We start from the raw sequence: 27,674 nt of genomic DNA, 5'->3' as shown, positions 1-27,674 counted from the left end.
GTCACTGTTTGCAGATGACATGATACTATACATAGAAAACTACTAGAGCTAATCAATGATTTTGGTAAAGTTGCAGGATACAAAATTAATGCATAGAAATCTCTTGCATTCCTATACACTAATGTTGAGAAATCTGATAGAGAAATTAAAGACTCCCGTTTACCATTGCAACAAAAAGAATAAAATACCTAGGAATAAATGTACCTAGGGAGACAAAAGACCTGTATGCAGAAAACTATAAGACACTAATGAAAGAAATTAAAGATGATACCAACAGGTGGAGAGATATACCATGTTCTTGGATTGGAAGAATCAATATTGTGAAAATGACTATACTACCCAAAGCAATCTACAGATTCAATGCAATCCCTATCAAATTACCAATGGCATTTTTTACAGAACTAGAACAAATAATCTTAAAATTTGTATGGAGACACAAAAGATCCCGAGTAGCCAAAGCAGTCTTGAGGGAAAAAAATGGAGCTGGAGGAATCAGACTCCCTGACTTCAGACTGTACTATAAAGCTGCAGTAATCAAGACAATATGGTACTGGCACAGAAACAGAAACACAGATCAATGGAACAAGATAGAAAGCCCAGAGATAAACCCACACACACACCTATGGTCAACTAATCTATGACACAGGAGGCAAGGATATACAATGGAGAAAAGACAGTCTCTTCAATAAGTGGTGTTGGGAAAACTGGACAGCTATGTTTAAAAGAATAAAATTAGAACACTCCCTAACACCATACACAAAAGTACACTCAAAATGGATTCGAGACCTAAATGTAAGACCGGACACTGTAAAACTCTTAGAGGAAAACAGGAAGAACACTCTTTGACATAAAACACAGCAAGATCTTTTTTGATCCACCTCCTAGATTAATGGAAATAAAAACAAAAATAAACAAATGGGACCTAATGAAACTTAAAAGCTTTTGCACAGCAAAGGAAACCATAAACAAGACAAAAAGACAACCCTCAGAATGGGAGAAAATATTTGCAAATGAATCAACAGACAAAGGATTAATCTCCAAAATATATAAACAGCTCATGCAGCTCAATATTAAAAAAAAAAAACCAAAAATGGGCAGAAGTCCTAAACATACATTTCTCCAAAGAAAATATACAGATGGCCAAGAAGCACATGAAATGCTGCTCAACATCACTAATTATTAGAGAAATGCAAATCAAAACTACAGTGAGGTATCACCTCACACCAGTTAGAATGGGTATCATCAGAAAATCTACAAACAACTAATGCTGGAGAGGGTGTGGAAAAAAGGGAATCCTCTCACACTGTTGAGGGAATTTAAATTGATACAGCCACTGTGGAGAACAGTATGGAGGTTCCTTAAAAATCTAAAAATAGCATTACCATATGATCCAGCAATCACACTACTGGGCATATACCCAGAGAAAACCATAATTCAAAAAGGCACATGGGGCTTCCCTGGTGGTGCAGTGGTTGAGAGTCTGCCTGCCGATGCAGGGGACACGGGTTCGTGCCCCGGTCCGGGAAGATCCCACGTGCCATGGAGCGGCTGGGCCCGTTAGCCATGGCTGCTGAGCCTGTGCGTCCGGACCCTGTGCTCTGCAACGGGAGAGGCCACAGCAGTGAGAGGACCGTGTACTGCAAAAAAAAAAAAAAAAAAAAAAGGCACCTGCACCCCAGTGTTCATTGCAGCACTCTTTACAATAGCAAGGTCATGGAAGCAAGCTAAATGCCCATTGACAGACAAATGGATAAAGAAGATGTGGTACATATGTACAGTGGAATACTACTCAGCCATATAAAGGAAGGAAATTGAGTCATTTGTTGAGACGTGGATGGATCTAGAGACTGTCATACAGAGTGAAGTAAGTCAGAAAGAGAAAAACAAATATCGTATATTAACACATCTATGTGGAACCTAGAAAAATGGTACAGATGAACCGGTTTGCAGGGCAGAAATTGAGACACAGATATAGAGAACAAACGTATGGACACCATGGGGGGGAAAGGGGCGCGGTGTGGTGGTGGTGGTGTGATGAATTGGGCAATTGGGATTGACATATATACACTGATGTATATAAAATTGATGACTGATAAGAACCTGCTGTATTAAAATACATATATATATTATTCAAATCAAAAAATCCATTAAAAAAATTAATAGACTGGACTGTATAAAAAATTGAAGAAAAGTAAAATCAAAGAGCATCCCATCCCCTTGTCAAAAAAAACCCACCAAATCTAAAATGTTTATAGAAAGTTGTGGAATATATATACACCTGTAGATTTTTTGAGGAAATCTTTTAGGTACAATCCTTGAGTACAGTGTTCTTGAGAAAGAGCTTTTGTATCCCATATATGTGAAATGGCAGAATTTATGATTCTCATGGAAAGTTTGTCCATTTTACTGAGAAAGGGGTTATCTAATTTCTGAAGCAGGTCTTTCAGAATTGTTGATTAATAACCTTTAAATATATTTTGATGATTGGCATCATGGTTCTGTCAAGAAAGCCAGAATAGATTAGAGCAGATTCATTTGAACATAGTGCAGTGTGCCTTTATTGGAAGGTTACCCAAGGAATGCACAACACGGTGAGAGAGAATGTAGCCACCTGCCTTGCCAGCCATACCAACTAAATTAATCATTGAGAAGGCAGGTGATGAAACCAGCCCTCTCAAACATTCTCCAGTGTCTATTTTTAACCATTTTTTAAATTGAAGTATAGTTAATTTACAATGTTGTCTTACTTTCAGGCATACAGCAAAGTGATTCAGTTACACATATACACATATTCTTCTTCAGATTCTTTTCCATTATAAGTTATTACAAGGTATTGAATATAGTTCCCTGTGCTATACAGTAGGTCCTTGTTGTTTATTTTATATATAGTAATGTATATATGTTAATCCCAAACTCCTAATTTATCTATTCCCCACCTCCGACCCCCCTTACCCCCTTTGGTAACCATAAGTTTGTTTTCTATGTCTGTGAGTCTATTTCTGTTTTGTAAATAAGTTCATTTGTATCATTTTTTTAGATACCACATATAAGTGGTATCACATGATATTTGTCTGACTTACTTCGCTTAATATGATAATCTCTAGTTTCACCCATATTGCTACAAATGGCATTATTTCATTCTTGTTTATGGCTGTGTAATATTCCATTGTATACTGGAATCGTCTTTATCCATTCCTCTGTCGATGGGCATTTAAGTTGTTTCCATGTCTTGGCTACTGTAAATGGTGCTGCAATGAAGATTGGGGTGCATGTATCTTTTTGAATTATGGTTTTCTCCATATATATGCCCAGGAGTGGGATTGCTGGATCATATGGTAGCTCTATTTTTAGTTTTTTAAGGAACCTCCATACTGTTCTCCATAGTGGCTACACTAATTTACATTCCCACCAGCAGTGTAGGAGGGTTCCCTTTTTTCCATACCCTCTCTGTGCACAGTACTGTATTAAATGGCAAGTAGAAGAATCTTCCAACCCATCTCTAATCATTGAGAATTTATCATCAAATGAGCCAATTATTAATAAATCTACAGCTCAAAGACTGGCTTTTTATCAACATGCAGCAAATAAAAATATATATTTTTTCCTCTCTTTCTGTTTGGCAAATGAAGAACACCATATCTTAAAGTATATTCTGAGACGTATCAGCTGGTATGAAAAGATGATACGTAAGAAAGTGTTTCCCTGGGTAAACACATTGGGAACACAGTTAAATAGAGGGAAATGGATTTCTTTGTTTCAGGGATCTTAAGATATTAATTAATGTGCTTTGGAATTTCCATGATTGGGGTATAGTGTGTGGTATTTCCCTGCATATTTTATCTCAGGTCCCTATTTCAGGAACCATCTTGTAGGGCTGATGCTTTGTCTTCTTTGTCGCTGATTATGTGGTACTTAGTGTGAAGCCTGACACTAGAAGACACTCAGAAAATATCTGTGGAATAAAATAATGAATTTGCTGCTTGCCTGATGACCTGCCAGTTGTCTATTAGCCCTTTATAGAACCACAGAAGAATAGGCTGTGACTCTTCCTACGTCTGGTGCCGTGTACTGCTGACTGTTCAGGTTGGCACCAGCCTAAGTTCTCTGTATTTCTCTTTGACTTGGCAAGTGCAGAGGCATCTGCAAATATTCCGTGCTTGCCTGGCCTGCTCTCTCCATCCTACCCTCTTCCCTCAACAACCTTGTAGGTTCCTCCCCATCTTCCTCGGGGAGTATACAAAGGCGACTGTGTCAGCCAAAAGCTTGCGTTAATGCCCCGGCTTGTGGAATGTGAGTCACTTCTCAGCAGAACAAGAGGGAGGCTGCCTGCGCCATGTGGGGGTCAGAAGCCCGCTGCTGAGCACTGCAGAGCCAAACAGAAAGCTTTCCTTCTACTTGCACTTTACTTGACCTATGGATCAACAAAGACTTTCTATTTCTAGAAATCCCATTGTCTTAACAGCTTTGAATTGCTTTTGTAAACTTAAAAACCCATGTCTTTATACAAGGCATTTAAAGCTCTGTGAGCCCAGTCTGAACATTTGTTGTTCCTTTTCTGTATTCCCCTTACGTATTATGTTCTTCTATGCCACAAACACTTAGCTATCCGAAATTCATCCTTTTCTTTAACAATGCCTGACATTAAAAACAGCTAAAATGTTGTAGTGTGTATAGCATATTCAACATTGTAGAAAACTTGATAAATGTAACCTTTTAGGGAAGGAATTGAGAGCATATGATTCTAATTTCTCATTCAGCTGGCTATGTGCTAGGGGTCTTGGAGCGTTTAAAAAATAAACGGTGTTTCAGTTCCTATCCTTAAAGAGACTTGGAATAGAGAGATAAAATGATATTTACAAAATACTGTCTTCCATGCTGTACATCTATATATGGTATACATATCTATAGCCATACCTATATCTGTTCACAACAACATTATAAAGTAGGTGTTGCTTTCCCTGTTTTACGGAGAAACTAAGGATCAGAGAAGTTAAGGAACTTTTGATATTCCTTTATTGAAATTAAGTTCTCCTAAAGACAGGATGTTAAGATTCAGAGAAATTGGCTAGCTTTGGGGATTCCTTTATTTAAATGAAATTCTTCCAGTGATAGGATGGTAATGTATAATATTAGAAAGATATGTGTGAAACAGAATTCCACAGAGCTTCTGAATATGCTGGTGAGTTTAAAAATAACTGGCTTTCCCTCGTCTTCTGGAATACCCCCCTGTTCTTTGACCTTGGGTTACTCATTATACTTCTCAGAGGCTTGATTTCTTCATCCTAAAATCGGGATGGTAGCATCCTCTTCGCCCATGTTACAAGTCTGGGGTGAAGGAATAAATAGTATATTTTAGGAGAAGTGAAACTCTTCAGTGCCATGTAAATATAACGTATTATTGTCACAAGTAGAGTTCTAAATAAAAATGCCTGTGATGTGTTTGGGATGTGTGTAATACACCTCTAATTTTTTAACAGATGTAGAATTGAGGACTGCTTCCACTGAATTATGCCTAAGTTTTCAAGTAGGATGAAAATTAAATAATTTTTAAAATAATCTCTAAATCAGTCAATTTTTTTTTTAATTTTCGAAATAAAGAGGGAGTGTCAGGGGAATGTTAATAACCATTTATGGGACATTCACTATATATAGTATTAGATGTAGATAGTGTAAAGCAGGGGCCCCCAACCACTGGGCCGCGGACTGGTACCGGTGCAAGGCCTGTTAGGAACCGGGCCGCACAGCAAGAAGTGAGCTGCAGGTGAACGAGCGAAGCTTCATCTGCCAATCCCCATCGCTCGCGTTACCGCTTAAACCTTTCTCCCCTCCCAGTGCCCGGCCATGGAAAAATTTTCTTCCATGAAACCAGTCCTTGGTGCCCAAAAGGTTCAGGACCACTGGTGTAAAGTATATTAAAGAACTGGAATGCATGATTTCTGGCCTAGAAAGTTTAAAAAATACAAATATATTCTCTTCTCTTTTTTTTTTTAACATCTTTATTAGAGAATAATTGCTTTAAAATGTTGTGTTAGTTTCTGCTGTATAGCAAAGTGAATCAGCTATACGTATACATATATCCCCATATCCCCTCCCTCTTGCGTCTCCCTCCCATTCTCACTATCCCACCCCTCTAGGTGGTCAGAAAGCACCAGGCTGCTCTCCCTGTGCTATGTGGCTGCTTCCCACTAGCTATCTATTTTACATTTGGTAGTGTATATATGTCCATGCCACTCCCTCACTTCGTCCCAGCTTACCCTTCCCCCTCCCCGTGTCCTCTAGTCCATTCTCTACGTCTGTGGCTTTATTCCTGTCCTGCCCCTAGGTTCTTCCCAACCTTTTTCTTTTTTTTATATTCCATATATATGTGTTAGCATACAGTATTTGTTTCTTTCTGACGTACTTCACTCTGTATGACACACTCTAGGTCCATCCACCTCACTATAAATAACTCAATTTTGTTTCTTTTTATGGCTGAGTAACATTCCATTGTATATATGTGCCACATCTTCTTTATCCATTCATCTGTCGATGAACACTTAGGTTGTTTCCATGTCCTGGCTATTGTAAATAGAGCTGCAGTGAATATTGTGGTATATGACTCTTTTTAAATTATGGTTTTCTCAGGGTATATGCCCAGTAGTGGGATTGCTGGGTCGTATGGTCGTTCTATTTTTAGTTTTTTAAGGAACCTCCATACTGTTCTCCATAGTGGCTGTATCAATTTACATTCCCACCAACAGTGCAAGAGGGTTCCCTTTTCTTCACACCCTCTCCAGGATTTATTGTGTGTAGAGTTTTTGATGATGGCCATTCTGACTGGTGTGAGGTGATACCTCACTGCAGTTTTGATTTGCATTTCTCTAATGATTAGTGATATTGAGCATCCTTTCATGTGTTTGTTGGCAATTTCTATACCTTTGGAGAAATGTCTATTTAGGTCTTCTGCCCATTTTTGGATTGGGTTTTTTTTTTTTTTTTTTTTTATATTGAGCTGCATGAGCTGCTTGTATATTTTGGAGATTAATCCTTTGTCAGTTACTTCATTTGCAAATATTTTCTTCCATTCTGAGGGTTGTCTTTTCATCTTGTTTATGGTTTCCTTTGCTGTGCAAAAGCTTTTAAGTTTCATTAGGTCCCATTTGTTTATTTTTGGGTTTTTTTCCATTTCTCTAGGAGCTGGGTCAGAAAGGGTCTTGCTGTGATTTATGTCATAGAGTGTTCTGCCTGTGTTTTCCTCTAAGAGCTTTATAGTGTCTGGCCTTATATTTAGGTCTTTAATCCATTTTGAGTTTATTTTTTTTGTATGGTGTTAGGGAGTGTTCTAATCTCATTCTTTTACATCTAGCTGTCCAGTTTTCACAGCACCACAATTGAAGAGCTGCCTTTTATCCATTGTGTATTCTTCTTCCTTTATTAAAGAAAAGGTGACCATATGTGCGTGGGTTTATCTCTGACTTTCTATCCTGTTCCATTGATCTATATTTGTGTTCTTGTTCCAGTACCATACTGTCTTGATTACTGTAGCTCTGTAGTATAGTCTGAAGTCCGGGAGCCTGATTCCTCCAGTTCTGTTTTTCTTTCTCAACATTGCTTTGACTCTTTGGGGTCTTTTGTGTTTCCATACAGACTGTGAAATTTTTTGTTCTAGTTCTGTGAAAAATGCCAGTGGTAGTTTGATAGGTATGGCATTGAATCTGTAGATTGCTTTGGGTAGTATAGTCATTTTCATAATGTTAATTCTTCCAATCCAAGGACATGGTATATTTTTCCATCTGTTTGTATCATCTTTCATTTCTTTCATCAGTGTCTTATAGTTTTCTGCATACAGGTCTTTTGTGTCCTTAGGTAGATTTATTCCTGGGTATTTTATTTTTTTGGTGTAATGGTAAATGGGAATGTTTAATTTCTCTTCCAGATTTTTCGTCATCCGTGTATAGGAATGCAAAAGATTTCTGTGCATTAATTTTGTATTCTGCTACTCTACCAAATTCATTGATTAGCTCTAGTAGTTTTCTGGTAGCATCTTTAGGATTCTCTCTGTATAGTGTCATGTCATCTGCAAACAGTGACAGGTTTACTTCTTTTTTTCTGACTTGTATTCCTTTTATTTCTTTTTCTTCTCTGATTGCTGTGGCTAAAACTTCCAAAACCATGTTGAATAATAGTGCTGAGAGTGGGCACCCTTGTTTTGTTCCTGATCTTAGTGCAAATGGTTTCAGTTTTTCCATTGAGAATGATGTTGGCTGTGGGATTGTCATATATGGCCTTTGTTATGTTGAGGTAAGTTCCCTCTATGCCTTCCTTCTGGAGGATTTTTATCATAAGTTGGTGTTGAATTTTGTCAAAAGCTTTTTCTGCATCTATTGAGATTGTCATGTGGTTTTTATCCTTCAATTTGTTAATATGGTGTATCACATTAATTGATTTGAGTATGTTGAAGAATCCTTTCATTCCTGGGATAAACCCCACTTGATCATGGTGTATGATCCTTTCAATGTGCTATTGGATTCTGTTTGCTAGTATTTTGAGGATTTTTGCATCTATGTTTATCAGTGATATTGGCCTATAGTTTTCCTTTTTTGTGACATCTTTGTCTGGTTTTGGTATTAGGGTAATGGTGGCCTCGTAAAATGAGTTTGAGAGTGTTCCTCCCTCTGCTACATTTTGGAAGAATTTGAGAAGGATAGGTGTTAGCTCTTCTCTAAAAGTTTGATAAAATTTGCCTGTGAAGCCATCTGGTCCTGGGCTTTTGTTTGTTGGAAGATTTTTAATCACAGTTTCAATTTCAGTGCTTGTGATTGGTCTGTTTATATTTCCTATTTCTTCCTGGTTCAGTCTCAGAAGGTTGTGCTTTTCTAAGAATTTACCCATTTCTTCCAGGTTGTCCATTTTATTGGCATAGAATTGCTTGTAGTAATCTCTCATGATCCTTTCTATTTCTGCAGTGTCAGTTGTTACTTCTCCTTTTCCATTTCTAATTCTATGGATTTGAGTCTTCTTTCTTTTTTTCTTGATGGGTCTGGCTAATTGTTTATCAATTTTGTTTATCTTCTCAAAGAACCAGCTTTTAGGGTTTCCCTGGTGGCGCAGTGGTTGAGAGTCCACCTGCCAATGCAGGGGACGTGGGTTTGTGCCCCGGTCCGGGAAGATCCCACGTGCTGCGGAGCAGCTGGGCCCGTGAGCCATGGCCGCTGAGCCTGTGTGTCCGGAGCCTGTGCTCCACAACGGGAGAGGCCACAACAGTGAGAGGCCCGCATACCGCAAAAAAAATAAATAAATAAAAAAGAACCAGCTTTTAGTTTTATTGGTCTTTGCTATGATTTCCTTCATTTCTTTTTCATTTACTTCTGATCTGATTTTTTTTGTTTTCTTTCCTTCTGCTAACTTTGGAGTTTTTTTGTTGCTCTTTCTCTAATTGCTTTAGGTGTAAGGTTAGGTTGTTTGTTTCAGATTTTTCTTGTTTCTTGAGGTAGGCTTGTATAGCTATAAACTTCTCTCTTAGAACTGCTTTTGCTTCCTCCCTTAGGTTTTTCGTCATCGTGTTTTCATTGTCATTTGTTTCTAGGTATTTTTTGATTTCCACTTTGATTTCTTTAGTGGTCTCTTGCTTATTTAGTAGCATATTGTTTACCCTCCATGTGTTTGTATTTTTTACAGATTTTTTTCCTGTAATTGATGTCTAGTCTCATAGCATTGTGGTCAGAAAAAATACTTGATATGATTTCAATTTTCTTAAATTTACTGAGGCTTAATTTGTGACCCAAGATATGATCTATCCTGGAGAATGTTCCATGAGCATTTGAGAAGGTAGTGTATTCTTCTGTTTTTGGATGGAGTGGCCTATAAACATCAGTTAAGTCCATCTTGTTTAATGTATCATTTAAAGCTTGTGTTTCCTTATTTATTTTCATTGATGATCTGTCCATTGGTGAAAGTGAGGTGTTAAAGTACCCTACTATGATTGTGTTACTGTCGATTTCCCCTTTTATGGCTGTTAGCATTTGCCTTATGCATTGAGGTGCTCCTATGTTGAGTGCATAAATATTTACAATCGTTATATCTTCTTCTTGGGTTGTTCCCTTGATCATTATGTCATGCCCTTTTTTGTCTCTTGTAATAGTCTTTATTTTAAAGTCTATTTTGTTTGATATGGGAATTGCTGCTCCAGTTTTCTTTCATTTTCCATTTGCATGGAATATCTTTTTCCATCCCCTCACTTTCAGTCTGCATGTGTCCCTGGGTCTGCAGTGGGTCTCTTGTAGACATCATATATACAGGTCTTGTTTTTATATCTATTCAGCCAGTCTGTGTCTTTTGGTTGGAGCATTTAATCCATTTACATTTAAGGTAATTATCGATATGTTCCTATTACCATTTTCCTATTTGTTTGGGTTTGTATTGTGGGTCTTTTCCCACTCCTGTGTTTCCTGCCTAGAGAAGTTCATTTAGCATTTGTTGTAAAGCTGGTTTGGTGGTGCTGAATTCTCTGAGCTTTTGCTTGTCTGTAAAGGTTTTAATTTCTCCTCGAATCTGAATGAGATCCTCGCTGGGTAGAGTAACCTTGGTTGTAGGTTCTTCCCTTTCATCACTTTTGCTACGTCCTTCCACTCCCTTCTGGCTTGCAGAGTTTTTGCTGAATGATCAGCTGTTAAGCTGAATCCCCTTAAGATTCCCTTGTATGTTATTTGTTGCTTTTCCCTCGCTGCTTTTAATATTTTTTCTTTGTATTTAATTTTTGATAGTTTGATTAATATGTGTCTTGGCGTGTTTCTCCTTGGATTTATCCTGTATGGGACTCTCTGTGCTTCCTGGACTTGATTGGCTATTTCCTTTCCCGTGTTAGGGAAGTTTTCAACTATAATCTCTTCAAATATTTTCTCTGAAACTTTCTTTTTCACTTCTTCTCTAGGACCCCTATAATTCGAATGTTGGTATGTTTAATGTTGTCCCAGAGGTCTCTGAGACTACCCTCAAGTCTTTTCATTGTTTTTTCTTTATTCTGCTCTGTGGTTGTTATTTCTACTCTTTATCTTCCAGGTCACTTATTAGTTCTCCTGCCTTAGTTATTCTGCTCTTGATTCCTTCTAGAGAATTTTTAATTTCATTTACTGTGTTGTTCATCATTGTTTGTTTGCTCTTTAGTTCTTCTAGGTCCTTGTTAAACATTTCTTGTATTTTCTCCATTCTGTTTCCAAGATTTTGAATCATCTTTACTATCATTACTCTGAATTCTCTTTCAGGTAGACTGACTATTTCCTTTTCATTTGTTTGCTCTCGTGGGTTTTTACTTTGCTCCTTCATCTGCTGTGTATTTCTCTGTCTTCTTCGTTTGCTCAACTTACTGTGTTTGGAGTCTCCTTTTCACAGGCTGCAGGTTCGTAATTCCCGTTGTTTTGGGTGTCTGCCCCCAGTGGGTAAGGTTGGTTCAGTGGGTTGTGTAGGCTTCCTGGTGGAGGGGACTGGTGCCTGTGTTCTGGTGAATGAGGCTGGATGTTGTCTTTCTGATGGGCAGGACCGTGTCCGGTGGTGTGTTTTGGGGTGTCTGTGAACTTAGTATGATTTTAGGCAGCCTCTCTGCTAATGGGTGTGGTTGTGTTCCTGTCTTGCTAGTTGTTTGGCATGGGGTGTCCAGCACTGGAGCTTGCTGGTTGAGTGGAGCTGGGTCTTAGCATTGAGACAGAGATCTCTGGGAGAGCTCTCACTGATTGATATTACATGGGGCTGGGAGGTCTCTGGTGGTCCGATGTCCTGAACTCAGCTCTCCCACCTCAGAGGCTCAGAGCTGACACCTGGTTGGAGCACCAAGACCCTTTTGGGAAGTCTGAGGTCTTCTGCTCACATCCAGTAGGTGTTCTGTAGGAGTTGTTCCATGTGTAGATGTATTTTTGATGTATTTGTTAGGAGGAAGGTGATCTCTATACATCTTACTCCTCCACCATCTTGAAAGTCCTCCTCAAATATTTGAGACATGCCCATCTTTTGGGTCCACCAACATAGGTGAAAGTAAAGTTGGAGTCTGAGTATCTGAAATCAGGCAGGACGCCGTCTTGGCAGGGCCAGAGATTGTCTTCTATTCTTAACTGTCCTGCTCATCCAAGACAGTTACTTTGCTAGAGGGATATCCAGATTTTGTTATAATAAAGTCCTTCTTTGAGCATTAAAAGTTATTTTCTTTTTGTAATTCTACACAGTTGCTCCAGTCTAGAGAAATCTGAGGATTTAAGATCGGGTTTTAAAATCAGAAATGAACACTTTCAAATTTTTTTTTTTTTTGTGGTACGTGGTCCTCTCACTGTTGTGGCCTCTCCCATTGCGGAGCACAGGCTCCGGACGCGCAGGCTCAGTGGCCATGGCTCACGGGCCTAGCCGCTCTGCGGCGTGTGGGATCTTCCCGGACCAGGGCACGAACCCATGTCCCCTGCATCAGCAGGCGGACTCTCAACCACTGTGCCACCAGGGAAGCCCAACAAATTCATTTTTAATGTATCAAAATTCATGTATGTTTTCGAAGGCCAGATCCCCCATGAGTTAGCCAGTGACCAGCTTTTTCAGTATATTTTATTTTGAAGAAAGTGGAAATTTTGATTCCCACATATTGGTGTTCACATTGTAAACACTTTTTAAAAAGATTATTGTTTGGGAGTGTGTGTAAATCAGTGCATTTATATAGGAGATAATCAGTAATTTTGTATAAAATTATGTGCTTTAAGACTCTGCTTTGTTTCTCTCTAGTGGACGACACAGTGGTTGCTATTCCCTATGGAAGCAGACATATTCGCCTTGTCTTAAAAGGACCTGACCACTTGTGTAAGTAAACTCCGTTGTTGTCCTTTGGGTATTGGGAATTTTAGTCATTATTATTTATTTATTTATCGATTTATTACATCTTTATTAGAGTATAATTGCTTTACAATGGTGTGTTAGTTTCTGCTTTGTAACAAAGTGAATCAGTTATACATATACATCATTATTATTTATTTTTTGTTTCCAGAAAAGATTAAGATTTAGAAATACAAATCTTAATCCTGTCTCATAATATGGTATTTTGAATGCTTCTGTTTATCTTTTGGTTGCCTAGGAGACAGCAGAGACGTCTGTGGTAATTATCTCCAGCCAGTCATCCTGAAAGATACAAAATTAATGTTTCCAATAGGGTGTTCATGAGTTAAGCACATGTTTATGATTTTGTGAATATTATTTCTCATTCTCTCTCTTCTTCCTCTCCAGTCATTCTCAATGTTTTCCTTGCCTCACCTCTTTCTTTTTTCTTCTTCTTTTCAACCTTCCCTCCCTCTCCTTCATTCTTTCTCTTTTAATTCCTACTCTTAGGCTCCATTACTTTATCAATTCAGGGGAACACAGAAACTCCAAACAGCCTTAACCCTGTGGCATTTGAAGAGAACCATGTGATCTAGTTAAGCATCCCATGTCGTAAAGATAATGCAAGACCCTAACGTCTTGAAGATAGCTTTTGGAATTCAAGATTGAAGGATAATCGTAACCCCAAAGAACAAATGGTAGCATGGTCCCACCAGAGTTTGTGCAAGAATTGATCTTCAGTCATGGCAAGCCAGCAGTACACAGCCACATCTTTTTTTTTTTATTACCATGTAGTGCTGTTTAGATGTAGACCTGTAAATTACAAGCAGAAAATTATAGACTATTAACCAGGGAAGGGGTAGGAGAGGATATGTTAGCTTTTTCTGCAAAATTCACTTTCACTGAAAGACTTCACTTCAGTTGGTCCCTTGAGCATTTCTGATCTCCTCCGCTATGATTTTTCCTAGGTTCCTCCAAAGCCATCTATCATGTTCTGCTCTCTCTTCCCTCCCACACACATGCCTAAGAAGCCAATTTAGGTAGCATGCATTATCTTTTGGCAATTGGATTATAAATGAAATCATTCCAAAAAGACAAACTGGAGGGAGACAAATTGGAGCCTGTGAAAGTTCAGATAGCCGACAGAAGCCTTTCTAAAAATAAAAATAAGTACATTTCATGGGAAAGGTGGGCTTTGAGAGTTCATGTGACATAAAGGAATAAGTAAAGTACAGTTCAGGCGAGGTCAAAAGATGCTGAGAAGCCACGTTATATGGATCCAAGTGCTTTTCTAACCCTGAACATCCCCCCAAAAATATATTGCTCATGTGTCAAAGGATGATATATGTGTGTACACTGTTACCATTCAAATGATTTGTTTTTCCTCTTAAGAATTGGACAGAATTAACTGCTGGTGTAACAACCTCCTTCAGAAACAGTATTTTTCTGCACAGTGAGAGGCTAAAATAAAACATCCAGACTAATGCATCACCAAGTGGGCGACTTACTCCTCATTGCAAAAGAAAGAACCCAAGGGAAGAGGTGTAAGAGGAAAATTCATTTTTATAAATGAATTAGTCTAGCCTCCCAGACTTACTTTATGATTATTATGAATTAGTAAAGAGGATTCATTTTTATAAATGAATTAGTCTAGCCTCCCGGACTTCCTAATTATGTGATCACTGAGAAGCTGAAGAATTGGCCTTGTTTGGTTTAATTGCTCTAAGGATTTGACAGGTAAAGTGTCAGATGATAGTCATAAATGATTAAAAGCAAAATGGAATCTGCTTTTTCCTTCAAAAGGCATACTGTTGGTAACATCTGTATAGCCAAGGAGGTTTCTATTTTTTTTTCTATTTTGTTTTTGTATTTGGAATATAACTCAGCAAAATGAATGTGTAAATAAATGATGCCTTGTTTCTCTGGCAACCCTTTTACCTTCACTCCCAGAAGCTGGCCCAGTATGGGACCAACCTCAGCAAGAGTTAAGGAGGGCCAAACGAGAAGAGTAGACCATCTGTCCAGGTCCAGCTCATCTTTAATCAGAAGTACCTGGGAGGTACTTCTGGGAGGCCTGGTGATAAAATTGAATCAGATACTCAGGCTTAGACCTCCAAGAGTTTTCCAAAACTAGGTTAATTTAATGTCCTGGAGATACTTCCACAAATGAGTGCAAATACATGGAAGGCAGCTCGAGGAGTGAAGGCTAGAGGAAGGAGATACAGAGATGCTACTGCCTTCCTCTGATGACAACCACTGTGGTTCTCCCACTCCAGCGTTCTCTCAATGTGCCTTTTATTCTGTGAGGTCCTCTCAGCCCTGGGACAGGGGAGGAAAGCCAGACCTACTCCCAGAGAAAGGCTACAGGACTTCATCTGAGGGGCATGGGCATTTAATTGGACACCAGCATTTTCTACCTGTTGGTATTCCTTCTAGTAGAGAACTTGAAGTAGACAACATCTAGAATAATTTCGTGCAAATACATTAGGTACCTTAGTGCCTCCAGAGACCTTAAAATTGTCCTTAACCCCAAAACCTCAATCTGTAAAACACATAAGAGGGGAGTCATTCTGATTGAATGTGGGTAGGAGACCCAGATCCCTACCCAGGCACCCCATCTTTCTGCTAAAGAACCCCTGCCAAAACCAAGGGTCCTTGTGCAAGTTTTACAAACCATCGTTAGACTTAGTCTGTCCGTCTTTCATCACACAGGAGGCAATTATTCTAAAATACTCAATCACATGAGAACTTAACCTACTTTGAAACATATATATCATAATTACCCTCATCCTCAGCACGCTCTGACTTCCTAAAACAAAAGATGCTTCCTAGGCTTTGTCATTGGGCAAATTCAGATCGGAGTGCTCTAGGGATCAAGTTCCTCTCTCTGTCTTGAGTTCTTGTGAAATATCATATATGGATATAAGACTGAGTGAAGTAATAAAAAGGATTTTAAAAAGAAAGAGAAGTAAAGAGGATAGTTAGTTCCCTGTCCTTAAGTCACTATAGTTTCTTTATTTTGAGCAATAGCACAATTCAATAAGTAACCAGAAAGTATAAATAAATACAAAGTAATACATGAATAGCAAGTCTCACAGTGAGTGCTGAAGGAACTCAGAGAGGCACCCTGGGCCTCATAGAGCAAAAGGGAAACTTCAGGGTATTCTAGACGGAGGGCCATAAAGCCTGAAATCAATAAGATATGTATGGGAGATGGTTTAGTCAAAAGAATAGGATTGTGATAAAGCAAGGTACCCAAAGGAAGTCATCCAGGGAATCAAAGATTTCTTGACAGGGAGCCCTGAATGCTTGGCTAATGAGTTTTAAAATAACTTCATTTGCTGCATAAATTCCTCTGTGATCCAGAGGTGCCCATATATTTTGTTTCTGTCACATTTCAATTATGTCAGCCATATAAAGAATAATACTTCTCCCTGACAAAGTTCTTTTGCTTGAGGTGTGCTTGCATGTGGTCTGTGGTAGCCCTGGGAACATCTTTCTCTCCTCTTCATGTGTTTGATTATGTAGATCTGGAAACCAAAACCCTCCAGGGGGCTAAAGGTGAAAACAGTCTCAGCTCTACAGGCATCTTTCTTGTGGACAATTCTAGTGTGGACTTCCAAAAATTTCCAGACAAAGAGATACTGAGAATGGCTGGACCACTTACAGCAGATTTCATTGTCAAGGTAAGCCTATTTAGGTACCTTGTTTTCGCGCTACCTCCAAACTGGTGTTACTTATAATCCCCTGAAGAGAGAGAGACTTTAGGTTTCGACATAGATTTGGAAAGCTTGTTATCCAGGAAATATTTAATTCAAGGGTGTTGAGCTACATCCTAGACTTTATAAGAACATGCAAAAATTTTAAGGTTCTAGGAAAAAAAAAATATATATATATATATATATATATATATATATATATATATATATTTGTGTGTGTATAAGTTAATAAAAAGACCCCACTCAAAAAGCCAACATATCATTAGTTGAGGGATATAAGCTGTTTTTAAAACAACTTAGGATACAGTCGTTGACTCACATAAGGTATCTGCTGTCAAAGAGAAAGATTAATTAATGATCTATAGGCTTGATCATGCTTCCAGTTGCAAGGTTTTTTTCCCTCTTCTACTGGCAGCAATACCAAGTTGTTTCCTTCTGTCAGAGCTTCCCTACTCTTCAAGGTAATATAAAACACATTGCTGGAAGCAACATACATGTTCTGTAGGAAAAATGTACACACTAGAAGACCGTTTGGGAATACCAGTAAAAATAAAGCATATTTTTGCCTTCAGTAGGTCAGAAGGACCTGAAGGATTTCAGCTGTAAAGCTGTAGAACTTGTAATGTGTCCAGGACTCCATAAATTTTTCATCATAGGATCTGGAGCCAGAGGACATTTGATTTAAGCTAAGGCTTGATGATCCCATGGCAGCTGGAAGTAAGGATGCATGTTGGAAATGTGATAGGCAGTGAGGCTGCATGCAAGAAGGGTTCCAGAGTCCATCCTCTGTCTCCATCTACATGGTAGCCCCTTTAATCCAGTCCAGATGCCAGTTACATGACCATGAACAAGAAGCCACAAACCGTCAGAGATAGCTCCCAATAGAAGTGATGTGGTAGGTAGTTAAATAATTTCAGTTGAACAAACAAATACAGTGAAAGAATGAGAGATGCTTTAATTTCTTGAAGCCCTTAGAATAAACCACTTTTACTAATTTCCCTAGTAATTTTCTAGAGTTAATACACATACTGAAAATATAGAATGGATTTCAAGCAATATCGTACATATTTGAACAGTTCACAGAATTGTCAAATGCATTTCATATGTCCAGCTGCCTTCTGCACATCACCCGTAGGTACAGTGAGCTCAGTGTCGCCAAAATTGGACTTGTCTAGCCCCAGAAACCTACTTCATCTTCTTTAATTCTTATCTTGTGGAACAATACACTATTTACCCAGTCAAATTAGAAACCTCTGATTCACACCAATTCCCTTCTCCTATACACCCCTAGTTAGACATTAAACTTTGTCAGCTCTACCTCCATACCATCTCTGAAGACTGTTCTTTCTTCTCCATCCTTGCCACCACTGTCTTAGGTTAGGTCTTTGAATTTCTCACCTGAACTAATGCGATGGGCTCTGAATTAGCTTCCCAGCCTCTGACCCATTGTCCATGTTACCTTCAGAGTGAGTTTTCCAAAAACCGGAGTGAGTTTCCCCTATTCGTGCTCCTGCGTTGCCCCTCACCTCCACTCATTGCTTTGGGATTAAAATGCAAATCCATAGCCCAGCATCTGTTACTCTCAATAATCTGGATTCTGTCTACCTTTCCAACCTCAGCTTTGACTTTTCCTCTCTGTTTCAGTCAACTGAATGACTGGCAAGTCCCCCAACATTTGGCACTCACATAACGCATTACCTTTGCGTAATGCTGTGTCCTCTGTCTGCGATGCTCTTATCTTTTCTTCCCCCATTTTCTTCACTAACTCATACTTGTACTTCAGGACTTTCTCCTTCCAGAAGCATTCTATGACTTGACCTCAAATTCCAGTTTCCATCACATCTCCCCTCTTCGTGTTCCTCAAGGGCAGGGGCAGAATCATATCTGTCTTCATATCTCCATAAAAAACCTGACAAGTGCTGGATGAATAAGGGACTTTTACCACATGGCAGTTGCTGAAGTGGGACAGTTGTGACATCTTTATCCTTCCTGAAAGGACACTGAATCTGAGGGAAGTTGAGTGATGTGCCCTAGCTCACACCAGTGACAAGCCGGGACCAAAGATCATGTCTCTACTTCTGGCTCAAAACTCTTTTTAGTATTCTGTGTTGCTTCTAAGAGGGTATTTTTCCTTCTATGTATAAATGTACATATTAAAGGAAAAATGAACTTTGAGGAACTTTTTGATGCTTTTCTAGATTCTTAGCACCTGTAAGTATCTTCTTTCAGAAACAGGCTGAGCTATAATTTTACTGTCTTTTGCATTATATCCTCTTTGGTGACCTAGGTTCAGGTTGCAAATGAGAGGAGATTAAGGTTTCATTAGAAAATATCAGGATCAAATAAATGTAAAGTTATTCTAAAATAGATTATATAATTTTTAAATACTTTTACTCAAACTTGAAAATGAGCCAGATAATGTAAGGAGATACAGGGAAAAAGAAGAAAATTACCTTTTTTGCCAGTGATTTATAATAAAGCAACATTTTCTCCCTTAATTTTCCCTAGGAAATAGCTGAAAATGAAAGATTGTCATTTGCTTATTTGCCATCTTTCATGATTTAGGTGCTTAGAAATTATACACATAGTTTGTAATTCAGTTTTCAGTGTCATTCGAAGTATAATCTCTTTTGCATTATACATTAATTTAAGTAACAACTTCCTTTCTAAATGAAATGCATAGGGATCAGAATGGTCATTTATCAACATCTCCTTGGAAGTTTATTGCCAAAGTACCATTTTTGTTTATTTAAAAGGAAAAGACTTTTTTGCACGTAAGGAAGATTTTCTCACAGTGAGAATTCTTATATATTACGATTGGTTCCAAAATTATTTTTGGAATCTCTTTTCCTGGCCGCCTTTAAAAATGGACTAAACGCTCATCTTACCTCCTACGGGAACATGTCTTCCAAAAATTTGTACTTCATACACTGGCTATACATTTTTGGCAATGCTAGTGTAGAGCGGTAAAAAGGATAAACACTCTAGAATTTTGTATATTCTCCTACTTACTGGGGGTGTGACCTTGAGTATGTTGTTTCACCTCCTTGAGCCTATTTCCTCATTTGAAAAATGGTAATAAAATCTCCCCCCATAGAGCCTTTGTAAGGAATTGAATGAGATAGTGTGTATAAAAGCAAACAGAACCAAGTGACTTCCTTTCCATCTTTTTCAAATGCTTTAACTTCCGGTCAGACTTACCACGATACTCTGTCTACACAATGGCAGAAAACTGCTTCTCTGAAGATAGTCGGAGGCTGATTGATTTACAAGTGGTACACCCAGGAACAGTTTGGCAGGTATAGCTCTAAGACACATAGAGGTGGGCATAGCCTGGCTGTGACACCTATAATCACATTCATTGTTAGGGGTGATTGGCTATTGGCTAGATGATTGTCTGGCTTAGCATACCCTTCTTCCCTTACCAAGCCACGTGTATCTTTTCTGAAGCTACTGACTCAGTGAAAGATAAGGACCTTCCCAGATTAGAAGAGGGTTTTTTTTGGTCATAGGCCAGTCTTCATTCGAACATTGAACTTAGCTCTACTTGTGAAAGCAGCTAAGGTATATTTATACATACTCCGTTCGTGCCCATTTTTAAAATTTAAGAAAGCCATATTAGCTGGAGAGAAAAGTGACTGATGAGTACCTACGCCACCAAAGTAGCAGAAATACACAGCATAATAGTAAACCATCAGCGTATTCAAAGCTAAGAACACTGATTCACAGTTCATGCACTGACAATCAGAGAACAGCTATTTCCTACAGAGGATAATTTTCTAAATGCATTACACTTCCACAGTTGGGGAATTTGGTTAGGAAGATTGGCATTATCCCAGTTTTTGCCTAAGTACTCTAGGGAATAGAAAGCTGGTGTTTCTGTTCTCAAAGTTAGGGCATTAGGCAGAGATGATGCCTTCATATTTCTTTCTGGACAGCCTTGAGCATTACCCTGTACATAATTCAGCACACCCCAGAATCGTTTTTATTAAAGGGGGCACAATAGGAGGGGGCCCTGGACAGAAATCACACATGCAAAGTTATGAGAGTTCACTTCATCGAGTAAGTTTATAGAACTTCCATGTATATTCTTCTTTCAGGAGGTGCTTTCATGCGTGGGGCAGATTGATTTCGAAATATGGTATCTGCCCTCTCCTAGCTCATAATGCCATTTGACAGATAAAACACTGAATAGGAAATTTTGAAATAGTGGTGCGTATCATTAAGTAACAAATTAAAATGGATAGTAAAAGCTATAGACGCTTGCTACAAGCTAATGTGATGAACACACACCTTGTGAGACTTGGGCGTCCTGTGAATCTCAGGTAGGATTGAAATCACCGATTCTTTTCTCCGGTGGAGGCTGAGCTTTGGCAAATGTTTAATTCCCAGTTGATTTCACCGTGCCACTCAGCCTGTCTCTAGATGGACCCCATACTGGTCAACCTATGTTCAAACAAAGGGAAAATCATTGTTGTAAGCCAGACATTCTAGAGCGGAAAAGTCTAAATTAACTATAGGGAAAAAAGAAGCATGTAATAAATAGTGATTTCATTCCCCCAATAAACATGCTCCTTTATGCTAATCGATTCCAAGAGTTTAGGACTGAGCTGATTACAATACCCTGCATTTCTTGTTGGTTTTCACACATTGTTCTACAAGTGCAACAGCTAGGTTTAAGATACAGAGTCAGAGAACCAACCCCTCACCTTTCTGTGATGCTGAGAGAGGCAGACCCCTGCCCAATCCTAGCCCCGCTGGCTCCACTCTGCTCATTTGTTTTCTGCCCTCCTTCTGCATCGCAGCACTGAGACAGTCCTTCTCTTACCGAGTCTAAGCTCACTCTTTTTGCCACACAACAGGCCAATAAATCGGGAGACAAGGTGCCGAGGCAAGGAATACAACTTTATTCGGAAAGCCGGCAGACAGAGAAGATGGCAGACTAGTGTCCCTGAAGAACCATCTTATCGGGGGTCTGGATGCCAGTTTCTTTAATAGAACAGAGAGGGGGAGGAGGTGGGGAAGTAAAGTAAAAAGGCCATAAGTTTTGCAAATATCTCCTGGAATGGCCAGCCTCGGGGAGGGGATGTGTTAATTCCTTCTTTCTTGCAGCCATTCACAGGTAGACGGGGTCAGGATGTTTCCCTGAACAAAGGCACTTTGGTTTAACATTCAGGCAGAGGGGCAGGGTTCCCCGAGGCAGGCCATTATGTACAGGCAGTATTCTTTTAGTGAGCAAAAGCAACGGGAAGCAAAGGTTAAAGTAAAAGAAACAGATCCAACACGTAGTCAGATTTTGTTCTTCCCTGTAACACATCCAGTCGACTCTAGTTTGCCCTGCCTAGCATCTTCGTCCTGACACATTGCTTCCACCTCTTTGTTCCTTAGCCAACATTACACTCATTATTTCCAAAGAAGCATCCCTGATCTACTGCCATACGCAAGGGCTTTGGGCAGTAAATCCATAACCAACATCTCTCATGCAACCCTGAGCCCAGGGCCTATGAGCTGAACTGCTGTATCTCCCAATATTGAGGGCTGGCATTTTAGGACGACTAGAAAACTCTATAGGAAGTGTAAAAGTAAAGTTGGGTGCTACCAATTTTTTTTTCATTATTTTTACTGAATAACCTCTAATCTTAGCATTTCCAACTGTTAACACAGTAGAAAATTGAAGTCTATGTTTTATTCCAATAATAACTAGCATTTTTATAAGCCCTTTCCGCTACACTATCCTGCCGAAAGCGATAACCTTCAAAGGAGGGTGAAAAGTACTTTTGGGTGAGGGCTGTGTTGTAACAATACTGTGTCTTTTCATAAAATTTATCAACATAATCAATTTTGTCAACAAGAAATGATTATTAACATCTTCAAGAAAACTGCAAGATGTGTATAAAAAGATAACACTTCCAAGAATTTGTCACAAACAATAGTTTGCAATTCCAGAAGTGCTTGAAAGGACCGTGGTCAGTAAATAATTCATTTGGTTTTTTCATTCGTGCATTCATTTATTCAATTGTTTGGACACCTACTATGTGCTAAACATTGTAGATGATGCTGAAGGAAGAGCAATAAGCAAGATAAGTGGTACTTGCCTTCGTGGAGTTTACAGAATAAGGAAGAGAAAGGCAAGAGAGTAACGACTGTATCAATATTAAGTATTTGTAACCACCTAAATGCTAATAAGAAAGATATGATTATTGTTGCATATTCTTCAAAGCCCACAAAAGCATTTAAAAATATTTTTACAATTTTTTGATGATTTGCTATCACCATCTGCCACCAGAACAGCCCCAAATTAAAATATAGGAGACTGAGGCATTTAATAAACAGATTCCCCTCTTTTCCATTTTATTCCCTCCCTAGCAGGCATACTGATTTATTTCCACCATTTCCAAGCCTTCCCAAGTCACGACATCCCTGGCTGCCCTAAGAGCAGGTGACCAAGTTGAATACCATTGTGGGTCCGGGGGTCCCAGCTCAGTGACTCACAGTGGTAGGTCTGCCCACAGCTCCCTTTTGTCCACCTCTCCTCATGCCAGAGCAGCAACTTAACTGCCGGCAAGGCGGGTTGAGAGAACCCTGCCTGCCCGCTGCCCTGCCAGTCCTTCTGGGGCGAAAGTTTCTACGACATTCGAAAGAGAAAGGAACCCAGTTGGCGAACATCCCAAGGCTCACAAGTTACCCTCTTCCCCACCGAGAAGGAAAAGTATGGTATTTCATAGTGCTTCATCTGCAAGAGCCTATGTGTGCTTGATGTCTTTTGTGAGTTTGAAATCTCTCCTTGATTCCTTTGATTTTATGTGGACTTAAAACTTACCAGTTATCCAAGCACTTATTTGTACGCCCTGCAGCTCTACCATGACAGCGTGATCAACTTATGGAAAGTGACCAGTTTTGTCTTCTCCTTTACTTTCAATGTGAGAAGTTATTATATAGAGTTAGAAACACTGAACCATTATAATTATAGGAAGAAAAACTTGGTTTGGAACATTCTTTTTCCTTATTAACTTGAAGAGGTCAAAATTACATATGCCAGATGGTTTAGTTCCCTAAAACCAAATTCTAATGTGTCAAACTGAAGCTTTCAATGTACATTTGAGAACCAAAATCTGATGTTTGAGGAGTTAAGGTTTATGAAGCTCCAGACCTAATGATAAAAAGAGTCCCAGCAGCCCAGAATTAATAAAACCAGGAAAAAGGAACACGGTGGTTCATCTCTGTAAGCAACAATTTAGGCCATCAAAGTTAGGCATCCAGTTAGCCTCTTCTTTTTTTTTTTTTTTTAATATCTTTTCTACTCTAAAATGTAAATGTAAAATTAAGAAGATACTGAGAAGAGTTACAAGGATACCACTAAAGATAAACGTCTACATCTTCACAACAGCGATAGGATTGCTTGGTACCTAGAATGGCAGCTTTAGAGACAGGCAGACCTGCATTCAAATCCCTGCTCTGCTGTTTCCTTGCTGTGTTGCCTTGAGCTAGTCACTTAACCCCTGTGAGCCTCATTTTTTCATTGTAATGTAAATGTGGATGATAATGCAGAGTAGTTTTAAGATTCAATTTAATATAAATAAAATGTTCCCTGCACACGGTAGGAATGTAGTAAGTGCTGGTTGTTGCGGTAGTTGTAGCTGTTCTTATTAAAAGAAGGCAACTATTGAGAAGGGAGAAGCGGGAGTGCTTTCAGGGCGGAAGGAACCAAGCAAAATTATGAGATCAGAGATTTGGATACACCATAATTGGTTTCATCTGTTTGAAATAAGATGTCCGTGTTCTTTCCAGTCTCTTTTCAAATCTAGGCATAGAGTCTCTGCATTTGTGGTCATTGTGCATCATTTCATTGAACTCATTGAGAACAATATTCTTTCTAAGCTGCTTGTATTCTTTCCTTCAACATGGTATTTACTAACACTCCCTCTTGACGCTAAAACTCCTTGACATTCATGCCTTTCTCTTTGGGCATGTGGTGGTTTTCTTGGTAATTCCCAGGGAGCTGAAGAAAGGACCTGCTCCATTTTTTTCCTCTTTAAGCAGACCAGAAGATAAGCCGGACCCTGTAGATATTCTAGAACAAGGTTTCTCCAAGTATTTGGATGTCATACCCTCCTCATTTTGATTCCCGCACCCCCCTGCCAACACACACACGCTTTCTTAGGACTTAGTTTAATTTCTAGCATCCCGAAAGGGACCTCTGCAAAATAATCTGTCTCTCCAGATCTAAACAAATTTTCTGGTCTTTTTATTTTTAATGGAGCTTGTGTTCAAATGAGAGTCCTCTTCAAATAGCTTTCCAGCATGACAATCACACATCCCAAAAGAGCAATCGGCTTTTGTGAGCTTAAAAAAAAAAAGCTTTCCAAAGAATGTGATTAATACTACCTCCCTCAGCAAGCAATTAGATATCCTGTATCTGACACACAGGACTGAAAAATATTAATCTGTAGGCCATGCTCCCCTTTTGTGAAAGACACTGTATTGCTTCAGCTGTTGTTGCTTTAAAGTGGGGAATTGTATCACTGTTTATTCTAATTAGGAAAGACCTGGATGCTCTGTGGGTCAGAATCCTAGCATAATATGAGATATTCTGTAGCTTTTCTCCTTTCTCCTTTGCAGCGCTTCCAGATTTTCTGAGGAACATTTCACATTCTTATCCAAATGCCAAAAACTGAGCTAGGGTTTAGCACCTGTTCCCTCGGTGTTCCTATTTCCGTCTGCACCCTAGGTATTTAATCCAGTTTTTAAACTCAGTAGCAAAAAAAAAAAAAGGCTATCTTTTTAAAAAAATCTGAAGCCCAAATCCATCAATTTCTTCTAGATAAAGGGGAGTTGGAACAGTGCTAAGACTTGAAAACATTAACGAAGACTTAGGCCACATGACTCTGCTGACTGTTGCTCCTCTAATTGCTGTGATGGAGTTGGAGCTGTCCATGGAACTTCCTTTAGTATAATAAATAGCCCGAGCCTCGCCCTTGCCCAACTGTCTAAATGTTGTACGACATCGTTCTGTCTTTGTAAAAGCAAGGCGTTGTTCCTGCTGGATACTTTTCCTTCTCTTTCAGGTTGAGTTTGTTTCCTCAATCTTGTACTTTTAAACTGTTAAAGAATTATTGCCTCACATTCCTCCCTTTTACAAAACAAAGGAGCTATAATTCCCATAAACACATGTTTTATTTGAAGTAAGTGCTTTTATCATGTAAGTTGGTGTTTTTCAAACTTTGATTTTTGGACTGTCTACATTTGAATTGCCTGGATCTCTGGGCTGGAACCCACGAATTTGCATTTTAGCGAGCTTCCCATTGGTAACTTTGCACATTAAGATATGTGAATCACTAAATTGCCAGGAAACTCCAAGTATGTCTCTGAGTGGGAAGGGCTCCTTAATTCTTTAACTCTTTATTTCTCTTAACCAATGACAGTACCTTTAATTTTTTTGCAGCGTATTGCATTTATAATTTTCTTAGAACAAGCTGTCTATTTCTGAACCTACATTGAAAAATCCATATAATTTTACCTGTCATACCAGAGAGGTTGGAAATAAAAGAGGGTGAGGGAATGGAATAAGTGGCTTGGGATACAGTCCTGCTAGCATCACAAGTTGAGACGTTGCCATTCCTTGTTCTGTGGCGACAGAACTGAGAAGGTGATGATAGTGATGGTTTGTGCCACGACCATTTGCTGGTTAGATGGTAAGATGGGTGATACCGCCATTGCCCCTTCTCTCCCAGTGCTGTCCTGGCCACAGCCTGAGGCCATCATTACTACCACACGTCCTTGTCCAAGCTGCAAGGAGCCCAGAGGGCACCCCTCTGTCACATTAGTTCCTCTGCTTTGCCATTGTCTCCTGCAGATCCGCAACTCGGGGCCCGCAGACAGTACAGTCCAGTTCATCTTCTATCAGCCTATCATCCACCGATGGAGGGAGACGGATTTCTTTCCTTGCTCAGCAACCTGTGGAGGAGGTAATGGTGCTCACTTAGTCTAGGAGCTCTTGGCGTCTCTGAGGGAAGACTCAGCTGTGATAAAAATAGTCACTTCGGCATATGGAAGTGCTGGGTGCATCGGATTCTTCTCAGTGAGGCCAAATCCTGAAGCCTTCCTGTAAGGCAGATACCTCAGTGTAGATGCCCCAGGAACGTTTTCCGTCTGTAGAGCCCCATCAGAGGAAATGGTCTTTCCTCCTTTCCTTGATTCGTGGAAGTCCAGGACGAGCTGTGTCGTACCCAGGCAACAGCTTGGTCTAGAGGTGATTCTATTCATTTGAGAACAAACTACTCTGGTTGAATGAACTTATCTATTAAGAAACCAAGTGAAGAGTGTTTATCAGGCCTTCTACGTAGCATGATGTATCCAAGGAGAATCAGAGATTAATTAAACAGTTTATTACCAGAAAAAAAAATCACTGCACCATAGACTTAGGCTCCGTTATTTGTCAGCTCTACCCTGTCATCCATACAGTAAAAAGAATGCCACTTGACTTATTTATACATGAAAACACATCTCTCCTGAAAAGTCACCAGACAAATTCCCATCTCTGCTCCATAGTGTCTGTAACATGAACAGCATTTTGTGTTATTGAAAAGGTCCCCCGCACCTTTAATAATTACTCCAATGGCTACAGAATAATTTCCATGAATTATTTTATAAGAATTTATTTAACCATATCCCTCTAGAAGATCATTCAGTTCATTTAAACTTCTCTATTATAATGTAATGAATAACTTAATACCTAAGTATTTTTCTCCTTTCAAATTATTTCCTTGGACTAAATTCACAAGAGTGAGTTGCAGAATTTTTGTGGCTATATTACCAAAATTCTTTCCAGAAGGGTAATAAGCAGTCTATGAATATTTTAGTTTCATTGCTAACTGAGCCAGTATTTGTGGACTATCACTTTTTTAAAAGTTTTGGTAATTTAATGGGTATAAATTTTATGTATATTCCTTTAAAAATGAGCATATGAAATAAATTGTAGCTCCAGCTTCATGGAAGCCTGTTAACTGGCTCACTTTAAGTAGCTAATCCACATAGGTATCACTATATTATTTTGATAAGAGAAAAGAAGGATATTACCTCAAAATGGAGACAAATGATCATCCATTAATTTTCATAAAACAATAAGAATATATGATA

At 39.0% G+C, this 27,674-nt stretch overlaps 1 protein-coding gene across 1 annotated transcript in view; it reads left to right on the top strand.

The window, feature by feature from the left end:
• Positions 1 to 27,674, top strand: part of ADAMTSL1 (ADAMTS like 1) — a 468,040-nt gene that overhangs the window by 160,930 nt on the left and 279,436 nt on the right. The window contains exons 6-8 of the mRNA XM_079927992.1: positions 12,733 to 12,807; positions 16,348 to 16,505; positions 26,392 to 26,503. Of these exons, the coding sequence (XP_079784118.1) occupies positions 12,733 to 12,807; positions 16,348 to 16,505; positions 26,392 to 26,503 (345 nt within the window). The remainder of the gene's footprint in view (positions 1 to 12,732; positions 12,808 to 16,347; positions 16,506 to 26,391; positions 26,504 to 27,674) is intronic.

This window comes from Stenella coeruleoalba (genome assembly GCF_951394435.1).
Source record: "Stenella coeruleoalba genome assembly, chromosome: 7".
Taxonomy (NCBI): Eukaryota; Metazoa; Chordata; class Mammalia; order Artiodactyla; family Delphinidae; genus Stenella; species Stenella coeruleoalba.
Note: the sequence above shows the minus strand (reverse complement) of the source record. Positions and strands in the feature narration are given on the sequence as shown.